Source organism: Blennius ocellaris (genome assembly GCF_963422515.1).
Source record: "Blennius ocellaris genome assembly, chromosome: 17".
NCBI classification, from domain to species: domain Eukaryota; kingdom Metazoa; phylum Chordata; class Actinopteri; order Blenniiformes; family Blenniidae; genus Blennius; species Blennius ocellaris.
The window spans coordinates 17,642,664-17,656,469 of NC_137666.1; the positions used below are offsets into that span (position 1 = coordinate 17,642,664).

The following is a 13,806-nucleotide window of genomic DNA, read 5'->3' on the forward strand; positions in this document are numbered from 1 at the left end:
TCAGCACATGATCAGGAGCATTTTTCAGAACTTTTAATAAATAGTGGATAGAAATCAAACCTAAATGCAACGTCACAATGTGTCACAGTCACATTGAGAACATAGTGGCCACACAGTGATGTAGCGGTTAATTGTGAAAATATTCAGAATTTAAGGGGTTTGTCTTGAGTGGAGTTTGCATGCTCCTTCGCACCCTTATTTTCCTCCCCACGGTACAAAAACATGCATCTTCTGGAGATCTATCCATGGTGTAACCTGCTGAAAGTGGTGGAGAGGATAACGGATGGACGAATGGTCGCCATAGGAAATTGTTTGTCGTACGGTGGATCAGCGTTATCCTGATTAAATAAATCTGAGCCGTAGCCTTAAGCAAACAGCACCGTGCTGAACCTGCCATGCATTTCCCTTTTCATTCCGCCAAAGCTGCTGGATGTGAATCCAACTTAATGGCCACGAACGAGCAGGCCCCGAATCGCAGTGCATCGCGGGATCAATACATATCTTCAGTGGGCAATTGGTTTTCCAGCTTCCATAAATTCCGCACGTGGGTGAGACACAGCGACACGCCGGAAATTAACTTGAAATTTCGAAGCACTTAGCATATAATAAAAACGGTAACTCGATAACTTTCCTCAGACAGCCCACTCAAACAGTGACCATTTGCCGCTGATGAGTTCTGCCTCTGAAAGCGAATATCGGCTTCCTCAAGAGCGAGCCGGGCGAGTTAATCTCATCAGCTGTGTGATCATAGACGGCCTAATGTCCGGGGGGCTGGGACAACGGCTCTTGGGGAGCTCATCGCCGAAGGGGGGGGGGGGGTCGGTATTGATGAGCGGCGCGTTGAGAAGAAGGCAGGGCGAAGTCGTAAAACGCAGGGGACCAAGGTGAGCGCATTGGGCGGTTTACAAACAGACGAAAACAAAAAAAAAAAAAATAAATAAATAAATTGAGGTTGAAAGTTGTGGCCGCCTGGAATCGGGAAAGCCAAACAAAAGAATCTTCCTTTTCAGGCTCGTCTGTCCGGAGGGGTATACAATGTGGACCCTTTTCCCACGCAACTAATGGAAATATAAAATGAGGTCCCCGGGGGCCGCCAGATTTAGCGGCGATCTGTTCACACAGGGTGACGTCACCGGCGACCCCGAGGAGATCCCAACCCTTTTGCGATAAATAGAATATACTGTATACGACTGGGTGGGACAGGCTGCGTACGGGCACAACCACACGTGTAATTAGAGTGTATGGTGGTGCATCGTGTCAATGTATTCCCGACTGTGACCGAATCTGACCATCGTGTCGCATTACTGGCTAATATCCTATTTATTTTTGATGTCTTGCTGCTCGGTCTGGACCCGGGGGAGACTTGTCGCTGCAAGTTTGAGAGCGGACATCTTTACTGGGCTGCTGCAGAGCTCGATAAGGAATTAATCATTCAAATGAGATCTGATAAAGCCGGTGGAAGGCTGTACGGGAGTGGGAAGCCTCAATCTCAACAGTTACAATATGCAGAGTTCATTTCCAGACTCGGAAGCCTTTCGAGTCTGAGACAAATGATTGTCTCCCAAATAATTGTAGTTGTGAATAGAGTTGCGTGTGGCAATCCGCCGCCAACCAAAGCCTGCCTTTCAGCCACGGCGAGCTGGGATCGGCCGCCCGCGATGCTACGCTGATCAAAGCAGGGCCGCTCCTTCGGGTTATTTTCATACAGCGACACAATGAATCAGCCGATCATTAGCTGGACCTGTAAAACAAACAGTACAAGGTCCACCGGTTGTGAACTCAATATCAGCACGCATCAATGCTAGCAGCATTTCTCTAATCAGTTAATGTTCCGATTAAACTTAACCGAAAGAGCTGACTGGTCTCGACGCTGTTTGATCAGCGAAACCCTTTTCTAACGACACTGTAAACCACACAAACGGATCCTTTCTTTACTCCAGATTCATTCATCCTTGGATATTCAGGGTTACGTTGTCATCGCCAGGCTAAAGCTCCTCTGTCACACGGCGGGGACAAGGTTACCAGATTAAACTGGAGACAAATCTGTACCTCGTCCTTCTAAAGGGAGGCCAAAAGGAATGGAAACACACTCAATAAGCCACACTTGTGCCCTTTCTCAAGGTTTACAAAACCTGCTAATAAATGAACAACAAACAGCAGATTAATCCTTTAACTGATCAAACATTTACTGTGTTTGCTAGATGCTTGCAAATTGTCCATGTCACTCCCGACCGCTCGGGGCCTCAACGGTGAGGACTGTACCCAGAATGCATTGGAAGACATCTCATTTATAAATTTAACAACAATAAAGCGGTTTTAGATTTGGGCATGTATAACTACGGTAAAGTTCATATAAAGTACTGTACAGTTACTGATGTGTACAATTTAATGGGTATACATGCATACATCAAAAGACACAAATATATATATAGTGTTGGTTTGGTGCTTTATTTTAGCTCTGTGGGGATTCACGAAGTAGGAAATGGGCCAAATTATTGGCAGGAAATTACACTTCACACCTTAGGAGAAATGTGCAGATATCCAACGTCAGGACACAAAGACATCGTACAGCAGTCTGAAACCTTTCCCTTCAAAAGAGATGTTTTTTTTCTCTCACTTTCCACTAAATAAAATTATTCTGGAGCCACAAAACATGATAACAGATCACACCGCATATAACGTTATGTAGCTTTGCTGAATGTACGTTCAGGACAAAAATTTGGAATAAATGTTGCCGTTACAGCTTTTGTAGCCATTTTATTAGCGGCTTTTAACCTCGTTAGTCTTTTAAACCGATTCAGCTCATCTGGTTGTTTTAGCCATTTTAACAATTTGACCTGCCTTCTGCTAAACTTCTGCACTGTTGCCCAACGTGTAACTCCGGATTTTACTTTTATTAATTACCCAAGTATCATCAATCATTCGTCGGTGGCAGAAACACGCTTCGGACAACAATGCTCGCTCTTGTATAATGCAGAACTGGGTCAAGTTATTCAACAAACATGGCGTTAACCCTGATCTGCCAGGGCACAGAGCCAATATAACACCAGCGAGACAACCTCTCCCAGGTGAGAGCGGCTCCGTTGGACGACAGGGACAATGATCATCGGGTGAAACAGTTTTACTTTTACCACTTTGAACATGAGCGATCGTGTTTTTCAGATCCAATCTACGTTCACTGTTGTGTTAATAAAGTTGATCTAAATATTGTTTATTTTCCACTCAAATGTGTAAATAATGTGTGTGTGTGTGTGTGTGTGTGTGGGGGGGGGGGGGGGTGTTCTGCTGTTGCCCCTCCCGAGCCAACATTAGAAACCTACCACACACTCTGAAAACAGCTTTAGTGGTACAATTGGAGAAAACCTCTTTTCTCAAAAAAAAAAAGCCACAAGTGGATAATGGCTGACATTATCTGTGTGTGAAGAGGTCACGACAGGACACGCAGTGACTAGCATCGAGTCCATGAACCCCCCCCCCCCCTCTCTCTCTCTCTGGGCGTGCGAGTGAACCAAACTCTCAACTCAACGTAAAGGCTTTCTTTCTGTGGAGAAAAAAAAAAACCCAAGAGAATAATTCAGCGGATAACAGGTAGTCCGGGGTGAAAAAAAAAAAAAAAAAAAACGGGCACAGGGAAGTCGGTTCCAAGCTCCGGGGGTAATCGGAGTCTGAGGATCTGCGGTCTCCCAGGAGGGACTGAATGCATAGTGGGACACAAAAGCCCCTGCTTACTTTGGGACTATTCCCAGGACGAGGCTCTTTCTGGGTGATATCGTCAGAGTGAGTGCGAGGACAAAAAAGAAGGAAAAAAGAAAAAAAAAAAAGAAAATGACCCCCAAAGTCGAAGCGTGAAAAAACATCCCCACAAAAAAAAGAAAAAGAAAAGAAAAGCAGCACAGATTAGGAGAGAAGAAGCAGGATCATTTCCTCCTCAATTGCACGGAGCACTTTACCTGATAGACACTTTTTTTCTGCGCAGAGCTTCCAGGGCTTAGAGACAATAGTTACCATGCTGCTGTACGCACTGTTTACCTCCTGAGTGGGCAATCTTCATTAAAAGCAGCCGTCCTTACCCCCCCCCCCCCCCCCACCCCGAGCCTCTATTTGTCTTCATGTTACCAAGGACCTTCTCCTGGAGCTCAGTAAAAATTACTAAACATTTTCTATTGACTCATCCGCTCTTCCCATCACTCTTTATTTTTTTATTTTTTTTAAAAGCTTGTATGTGATTTCAAGTTATGAAAATTTAAGTACGGGTGACTAAACCCTCTTGCTTGCACCCAGAGTCTTTTGAAATGTGCATAATAAGAAGTAAGGTGTTGAAATACAGGGTTGTTGTGTCTCGCCGCAACACTGAACACGGCTTCGTTTTACTTCAGGAGTCACTCAGAGCTCCTCGTTAATTAATGGCATTAAAAAAAACCTTTAACAACTCAACATTTCTACTTTTGTTTGAGTGGAAAAAAAAAATGCAAGAACGCCGACGTGCAGTACAGAAATGACAGCGGAGAATAAGAATCTACATTACAGCACTAATAGGACCGTAAAGAGTTTGTGTTTGAGGAAGTTTAAACACCAAAACTGAAACAGTGAGTGAGTGAATGACTGCTCAACTTACCTGAACTACTTCTATTCCTCTTTTTCTGAAAGAGAAGAAGACAAAAAAAAAAAAAATTAAAAAAACAGTCATTAAATAAAACAACAGCCGTCATCCTCCTCATTAATGAATGAAAAACATGGATCAACAGATCTGGAGGAAAATGTGAGAATCCCAAGGCTGCATATTGGCTCATATGGGGTAAAACTCTCTACAATGTATGTGTATTTGGCCCAGACCTGCTTTAAAATATAGAAGTAAAGGTTATGGTGCAAACCAAATCCTGTCGGCTGCAACAGAATGAAGCGTCAGAAAGCTCTAAAATGGTCAGGAAGAGAGCAAAATGACAGACTCCTATTGATTATAATTGATTATACTATTACAGCAAATCAATCTCTCCTCTATTTTTGTGATATGAGCAATGTAAAAAGACAATTTCCATTCAGTCTACTACCGATTTCTTGTTTTACTGTTGATATAATTCTCATCAAAGAGGAATTGAACAGGGAAAACATTGACAGTGACTCAACTATCCTTGCATAAAATTGAGTTTCTTCTACACTAACAAAGGCGACAGAGAGTTTCCGTCCCATGTCCGGAAAAAAAACAAAACACAAGTCCCGATTCATCAAGAGAAAAACAAATGGCCACACAGAAATCGGAAAAGAGCTCTGGCTTGTTTGTGGTCACTGTAGACCAACTGCACGAGTCGGACCGAGACAGAACTGCAGCAAAATAAACCCAAGGAATTGGCCAAAACAAGCCGCTTGGAGGAGCGTCGAGAACAAACTCAGCCTCACACCACCGAGCAACCAGTCCGACCCAGTTGTTTTAGAGGTTACGGCCCCATGGTAACAGCAGCGCCAGCCATTCACCGCCGAACAACAATGTGGATATTTAATACCGCAGCTGGCGTGTTTCATGTCAAGTTGAATGGGGGCCCTTTTAGTTTCGCCCCAATCTGAGATACTTGCGGCCGTCTGCCGTATTGTTGCAGGGCCGGCGGGGCGAGAGGAGAGTGAGCAGGACGGACAGGCTTCAGGACTTCACGCAAGTCGGCTCAACATCCACAGACAAACACTGACGACAACAAAAAAAACAAATAAACTCCATTTTACATCCTCGCACGTCAGTGAAACCCAACTCTGCAGCAGGGACTTCCACTTCAGTAGATGTGCTTGATGTGATCATTCTCATCTATATACAGGGCTGCACTCACACCCCTCGGGGCAACGTGGGAGTTCAGTGTCATTCCTTCAAAACATGGGGGGGTGTGAGGGAGGGGGTCGACACATCAGCCCTACGACTGAACCACACGTGCAAAAATAAGGCAACAAATTGGTCAAACTTGTTCCGTTTTAGCTTTGTTTATTTAATTTAAAAAAAAGTATTTACAGAGACTTTCTGCAGCTTTTACTGGTTACTGTTTGTCTGTTCAGGGTGTCGTTGCGCAGCAGAACATCCCAGCTAACTGGAGTTTGAAGTCGGGTTTCCACCCTGGACGGATCAAGGAATTTCCCCCTGGGAATAATGAAGTATTTGTACTAAACGGTCCTTCACACGACAAAACACAGAGAGACAGACGACCACACACACTCGTGTTTCTCCCCCCCCCCCCCCCCCCCCCCGAGACGTGTCTATATTGTTTAGTAGAATTAAACACAATTGAGTGCAAAGAGAGACATTCAAGTAGTTGGTGATTATTATGCAGGTGTGATCATGACATTTAGTGCGAGGTTTGCATTCGTTGTTTAAAAAGGACGACGCGCAGCAAGGGGTTAATCATCGGTTTCTCCACCACAGCAGCAGATCATCGGCGTGAAAGATTATGTGCGAGCATACATTAGCTGTGGCCAAAGTGTAATCTCATTAGAGGCCGACGCAGAAGGTGGCGGCGCAAAGCGCCGATGTTTTCATAACATCCGACGTCGCCGGAGCCGGTCGTTCCTCAAGGGCGTCACGTCGCCACCAAATCAGGCGAACGGAAATCAAAAAAAAAAAAGAGGCGAGACGACCGCAGAGCGACCCTAATGAGACGCGCGCACACACACACACACACACACACACACACACACACACACACACACACACACACACACACACACACACACACACACACACACACACACCAGCGGGAGCAGCTCCGAGAGTCAGCTGGAAGAGACGGGACTCCGACTCTTCACAGTCAGCTGCAGTCCCGTCGTGACGGAGGGGGAAAAACACAGGCGAGTCTTTATAGATGAATAAAAAAAAAACCCAAACAAATCTAACATCTGCCGCTATTTGGGCCAATTTCAATGTAATAAAGCCAATAGGTTGCAAACAATGAAATCAAATAATTGAGCCAATTTAACAAGTTCACATTACCAGGTGGTTATTAAATTACTGAAGTAAGAAAATATCTTTTGAAACTGTATCACTCGCATCCATGAACAAGTAAAACATTTCTTTTGCAGTTTTCATAACGTTCGCTTACCATTTCATCCCATTATTTTTCATTATTGGTTTTATTAAAATGGAAAACAACCTTGATTATCTTGTAACAGTGTTGCTGCTGAAGTTCTCAAAAATAGAAAAATACATTTCTGATCCCCTCCAGCAGGTTTAAACGACAGGAACATAATAGATGTTTCAATCTGCAAAAGGGTCTATGTGACGCGATCGTCTTTGATTTACATGAAAAACTCCTTCAATCTCTGGGGATCCATTTTTTATTTGAATCTCCTGCTGTTATTCGTAAAGAGTGCTGATGTGTGCCACCAACTCAACAGTTGTCACCTCCAAGGTTTTCCTGAGTCGAGCTCCGAGGGGGGGAGGAGGAGGAGGAGGTGTGTGTGTGGGGGGGGGGAGTTTATGAAGAGATTAAAAATGTTTTGTGGATTACTGCATGCTAATCTGTCCTGGCTCGATCAGGTCAGTGTGTTCCGTAAAGGGGAAAACCCCTTTTCAAAGCACAGCGCTTGTCACACCTGACTGATTGGATTCCGTCTGAAACAAAACTATTGGTTCACGTCAATGTGTCTCATGCCACACACACACAAAAAAAAAAAACACCCCGTGACAAACGGAGGAAGATAAACCCGCTGTCACGCCGCGAAGCCAGTCAGAGAGAGTTTACACGTCTAGAATTTACATCTGCTGAGAAATCGCGTGCCTTGTCTTCGGCGCACATGACGGAACACTTCACCCGGCAGGACGTGGGCAGGCCAGACGCACCGACCTGCCCTCCGAGTGCTGCAGTTAAAATAAAACGCTCCGACAAATCTGTGTTGTGACTACGCAATAACGATAAAAACATGAAGATCGTATGACATACTGTATAAGACTCTGAGGAATTAATATTAACTCCCATTGGTATTTGTGGTACACCATTATTGTGACTTGCATGAGATAACGCACTGTGTGCAGGTTCATGTTTGTAGGGATTGAACGATTGCAGTACCAGTTGCGGCTGCTCGAGCTCTTTCGGGCCACTATCAACACTCTCCTGCCTACACCCCCCCCCCCTTCAGAACCAAGTCTCGACAAGCACCCAGGCAAGACGTAACAAAGAGGACATGCTGTATGTGTGCCACCTTCCCCTCTGGGGCGATGGTACGTACAGCGGAGACCGCTTCAGAAGAGGGTCTGTGCAGACGGAGCAGGCAGGCTGCAGCGGCTCGGATTGAGAGGAGCGGCTCTCTCCGTCAAGGCCGTCGGCGAGCGCCACAGGGGGGAATTTACCGCCCAACAGAGCAGCTCTGGATCCACCTTTACCTTAATTCTTAACCATTTATAGCGCTATAACATGTTCACTTCCTCAACGATCAGTGCCGCTTCAGAACTCATGAAAATTAGAACCACTTCTGCTTTAAAATTTCTCATAATCACACAAAACGCGGCTGTGCTTTGCCCGAACGAAGGGGAAAAAAATGTAAATACTCAGATTAGATAGCATGCAAAAGGGTTATCGCTTAGATCATAACAAGGTCACTTTCTGGAAAATAACACAAAGTACTGGATTTGATTGATCAAAACTTTTTTTTATTTTTTATTTCTAACTATGAATTACCAGGTGAACTATAAATAATATTAAGAGTAACAATACAGAAAAATAGTTTCAGAAGCAAAATCGTTCATTATATTTCTTTCCTTCATGACTGTGGCCTCTAGGAATTAAATCACAATAATTCCGTCCATTTGAATCGTTCATCTCACATTTTATTGTGATTGAATCACACTGTTCACTTTTTAAAATAGCACAACATGTAAGAACACAACTGACCATTGTTCAGTGATTTCTTCTTTTATAAACGTCTATTGTGAAACGTAAGATGCATTGTGCAGCGTCACGAGAAATTCCAACACCTTTTTTGTGATTTTAGTGAGCGTGAGGGTTAAAGCCGGGACCCATCCTGTACAGATCAGCAGTTCATCACAGGGCAAACAGAGACACACACACACTCGCATTCACACCTTGGAACAATTCAAACTAAGAGCACAAAGAGGGAGAGAGATATTTAAGTAGCTGGTAATTATCACTGCCTGTAACATGGTGATAATGACATTTTGACAGATGAACACAGCTGTCAGAGCGATGCACAGCATGGGTTATTACAGGTGTGGGGAAGGTCTCCTCCACATTGGGGTTGTATTTCAATAATTGCCCTCAGAAGGGTTAACTATGTCGGCCTTACAGTGGTGGATGCATGTCAGGGTGTCCTGCGATCACGTCACATACCTGCACAGATCGGCAAAGGCCTGGAAATTCAGCTTCTTCATCTTCTTCTCGCTGAGCCAGTAGCCGACTCTCCGGCCCTTCAGGAAGGTCTGCATCTCCACCGTGTCCCTCTTCCCCTTGCTGGAGGCACAAGAGCTGAGGACTGAAGGCTCCACCTGGACACACAAAAACATGGGAGAGTCTCATCAGCAAACACGGGGGAGGGAGGGGGGGGGCAAAACAGAGGAGGCAACAGGCGATGATCCGCCCCAGTCACAAGCCTGGATCCCTCCTGGGTCTTATACACAGCCTGATGGAGAGTTACACTGTGTGGTTCAGCATCAGCAAAACACACACACGCACGCACGTACACGCGCGCACACACACACGTTAGAGAGTCAGTGTCTCTTGCTAATCTCAGCTGCTAACGTTAGCCTGCTAGCTGTGTACTGACAGTGTGCACGGCCAGCCCCAAAGCCGTGCACTCCTGGAGCGGGAGCTAGCGCGCTCGCGAGGCTGTCAGCCGTTAGCGGTAGAGGAACACGTCCAACGTGTGGCGCGAGCGCGGGGCGAGCAGACACGAGTTAGCTCGGAGATGAAGCAACTGGCAGAATGACAGGCTAACTAACCTGGTAGTTTTTGTAGCACAGTGCCTCTCTCTCTCGCTCCCTCTCTCTTCAATGCGCGTCCTCCTCGGAGACTAGCTCGGGTAGTTTCCCATCCTGGGGTCGGTCCGGGGGAGGAAAGCAGACGGGGAGAGGGTGACAGATGACAGGCAGGCAGAGCTGAGATGTTCTTTGCTGGCTTCCCCCCTCAGACACCGAGCTGGACTGACTGACTGACTGACTTGACTGACTGCGCGGAGGGAGGGAGCGCGAGCACACACCCAGGAGCCAGCGGAGCGCCGCGGCGTTCAGGGCGCCTCGGAAAACACTGTACTCCCCACTCTGTGTGTGTGTGTGTGTGTGTGTGTGTGTGTGTGTGTGTGTGTGTGTGTGTGTGTGTGTGTGTGTGTGTGTGTGTGTGTGTGTGTGTGTGTGTGTGTGTTAAGTATACTTAAAACTATAAGCATTGGTAAATTTGTAAAGTGTAAATTTACACCAAGTAACATTTTAATTTTCCTTATCTATTGATCTACGTGTCCTGTTTTGTTTGACGTCATAACATTCTAAATATGGTACAATTGTTTGTGTGTGTGTGTTTTGTCCTGGGTTCATCTACAGTACACACACACACACACACACACACACACACACACACACACACACACACACACACACACACAAACCTCAATCTCGATTCGGAAATGACAAGTTCAACAAAGAATCACAAAAGTTTGTTTTTAATTATCTAGTAATTCTTCATATGTTAGGTTAGTGCATTTGCATCACAGTGAGAAGGTCATGGGTTCAAATACCGGTCTTTCTGTGTGGAGCTTGCATGTTTTCCTTGTGTGTGTGCGTGCGTGTGATAAAACATGTATTTAAGATTAATTGGTGGCTCTAAATAGCTAATGTGAGATGTGAGTGTGTGTGGTTCACTGTCTCTCTCTCTCAGGGGATAAAAAACATTTCTCCTGATCCTCTTGTGTGTTTCTGCTGCTTTGGCCTCCCTGAAGCTCTGTGGAGCCCCCCAGGAGGAGCTCAACCCCCACTTTGAAAACTACACATGGGTCAATGGCTGCTTTGGAAAGAGGAATGCTTTTAGGAATTATTCACGACTCAAGTTACAGTTTAAGTGGAAGGTTGACTGGCTTTAGCAGGAGAGGAGAGGGAGGAAAACATGCTGCAGTCGCGCCATCTAGTGGATAATAAAATTAAAGAACGTGAAAGTAGTTCAGTACAGATTTTCATTAGCTTTTTTTATGATGTTGTAAAAAAAACATTAATTAGTCTGACTGCCGTCTTTTTTTGCAATAAAATTTGACTGGTATAAGCTCCCCACTGTGCCTAAATGTAACCACGTCATCGAAGTAGGATGGATCAATACTGAAATATCCCCAAAGGAATAAAATATGATCAGTTTAGCGTACATAGTTGAACTGTATAGTTGAAATAAATAGCTTCCATAAGATCCTGTGAATTCTACATTAGTTTTACATCCATATTGTGAGTTCATTTCTTTCCCTCCTATACTTCAGCTGGATCTTGTCGAGTCAAGTTTATCTTGTTTACATGACTGCTACTAGAGTTTAAAAATATAATAAAAATAGTTTTCTATTAACTTAGTTTTTATTTATTTTATAGTAACATTGTATATCATATACATAACATATACATTTACTTTAATTTGCAATGTTTCCCCTTAAACAACGATATAAAATCTTAAAACACATTTAGAAAAAAAAAGCATGTTAAAAAAAAAGTAAAATATAACATAAAGGTACATGAAATGTAAGGATGATTTTAGTTGGAGGTTTGGGGGGAAAGGTCATCTTACGGTTGCTTTTACTGTTGTTTATTGTTGTGTGTGACGTAGTTGTGTGTCGTCACTTCCTCCACGTGGTCTCCATCCAAATTCCCGCCCGGAAACAGTCATTCATCAACAGAGTGTTTCAGCCCGGGCCCATTCCCGGCTGCAGTGTGCTTATTTTCCCGTCTCCTCTTCATCCTCCTCCGCATCGTCTTCCTCCGTGTCCACCATGTCTGCAGCTCCTCGTGACGAGGCGGCGGTGAGCGAGGAGGAGCTGCAGCGAGCTCTGAGCGTGCTGGCGGGGAGCGACGCGGAGAACTGCTCCTACCCGCAGGTGAGCTGCGAGCTGCGGCTCCGGGCCGGCCTGATGCCCCGGTCCTCACTGTGTTGCCCCTCTCTTCTGTTTAATACCACTTTAGTCTGTTTGATGCCCTGGTCCTCCATCTAATACCCCTCTCTTCTACCTAATACCCCTCTCTTTTATATAATTCCCCTCTCCTCTGTGTAATGCCCCTCCAGCCTCCAGTCTATCTGATGCCCTGGTCCTCCATCAAATGCCCCTCTATTCTATCTAATGCCCCTCTCTTCAATCGAATGCCCCTCTCTTCTATCGAATGCCCCTCTCCTCTGTCTAATACCCCCTCCAGTCTGTCTGATGCCCCGGTTTTCCATCTAATGCCCCTCTCTTTTATCTAGTGCCCCCTCTCCTCTATCTAATACCCCTCTAGTCTTTCTGATGCCCCTGTCCTCCATCTAATGCCCCTCTCTTCTATCTAATGCCCCTCTAGTCTGTCTGATACCCCTCTAGTCTGTCTAATACCCCTCTCCTCTGTCTAATACCCCCTCTAGTCTGTCTAATGCCCCTCTCCTCTATCTATTGCCCCTCTAGTCTGTCTGATACCCCTCTAGTCTGTCTGATGCCCCTCTAGTCTGTCTGATACCCTTCTAGTCTGTCTAATACCCCTCTCCTCTATCTAATACTCCTCTCCTCTATCTAATACTCCTCTAGTCTTTCTGATGCCCGTCCTCCATCTGATGCCCCTCTCCTCTGTCTGATACCCCTCTCTGTGTTTTACATGTTAGTGAGTAGAGAAGGTGTGGATCTCAGTGTTTCATCATGTTGACATTATATTTCATTTACTCAGTGCAAAGTGTGGTTTTAACAACAGACTGATTCTTCTGTTGCACCTCAGACTCGTTTCACTCGTTCACTTCAGTTTTCGCCTCATAAAACAAACCCCAGCAGTAAAGAGCGTGGTCTCCCTGCCCCCCCCCCCCCACCCACCCCCTCCTGTCGCCTGCAGGGATACGTGAAGAGACAGGCGGTGTTCGCCTGCAGCACCTGCACTCCGGGTGGCGCCGAGCCCGCCGGCGTCTGCCTGGCCTGCGCCAACAAGTGTCACGACGGCCACGACATCTTCGAGCTCTACACCAAAAGGTAAAAAAGAACACGCCGACCGCACGGCTTCACTCTTATCCTCTGCAAGCGTCCGCTGAACGCCCCGATCTCTCTCTCTCCACAAAGGAACTTCCGCTGCGACTGTGGGAATGAGAAGTTTGCTGGTTTCCAGTGCCAGTTAAACCTGGTAGGTACTCCTTTTACTTTGTTTACTGATCGTATCCTGGCGCCTGTAATCACCCAGTCTCCTGTGTCCCACAAAGGTCAAGGATGAACGGAATGTCAAAAATCACTACAATCACAACTTCAGAGGCTGCTACTGCACATGTGATCGGCCCTACCCAGACACCGAGGACCAGGTACGTCTGAAAAGAAGTTCGTAGAATAAAAATAACTGTGAAATTTGACAAACGGCAGCGCTGACACATGAAACCCTGCACAAACATGCATCGATATGTAGAACCATGATTGTTATAACAGCAGTAAAAGATGATGCAGTCTCCTCCCATCGTCCAACTCCAGGGAATCGCTATAGAGCAGCGTACAAAATAGTCGTAGTTTTTTTTTTTAATGCGTACTTTTTTGTTTATTGATTTCTTTTTTTTCTTTTTTTTTCTGGGAGATACAATCACACAAATGAAATGAGAGCAGTTATTGGCCAAGGTGGTGTAAACGATGAACAGCATGAGCCACAAATTGTCG

The 13,806-nt window shown here is 45.4% G+C and overlaps 2 protein-coding genes across 2 annotated transcripts in view; one reads left to right on the forward strand and one right to left on the reverse strand.

The window, feature by feature from the left end:
• Positions 1–10,031, reverse strand: part of LOC308142846 (inositol-tetrakisphosphate 1-kinase-like) — a gene marked incomplete at its 3' end in the record, with an annotated part of 29,582 nt that extends 19,551 nt beyond the window's left edge. The window contains exons 1-3 of the mRNA XM_080513436.1: positions 9,923–10,031; positions 9,315–9,469; positions 4,616–4,640 (exon numbers count right to left, since the gene is read on the reverse strand). Coding sequence (XP_080369562.1) covers positions 4,616–4,640; positions 9,315–9,409 — 120 coding nt within the window. The 5' untranslated portion in view covers positions 9,410–9,469; positions 9,923–10,031. The remainder of the gene's footprint in view (positions 1–4,615; positions 4,641–9,314; positions 9,470–9,922) is intronic.
• A 1,861-nt stretch (positions 10,032–11,892) lies between these two features.
• Positions 11,893–13,806, forward strand: part of LOC308142325 (putative E3 ubiquitin-protein ligase UBR7) — a gene marked incomplete at its 3' end in the record, with an annotated part of 2,442 nt that continues 528 nt past the window's right edge. Inside the window, exons 1-4 of the mRNA XM_080512673.1 lie at positions 11,893–12,039; positions 13,010–13,143; positions 13,231–13,291; positions 13,368–13,463. Coding sequence (XP_080368799.1) covers positions 11,935–12,039; positions 13,010–13,143; positions 13,231–13,291; positions 13,368–13,463 — 396 coding nt within the window. The 5' untranslated portion in view covers positions 11,893–11,934. The remainder of the gene's footprint in view (positions 12,040–13,009; positions 13,144–13,230; positions 13,292–13,367; positions 13,464–13,806) is intronic.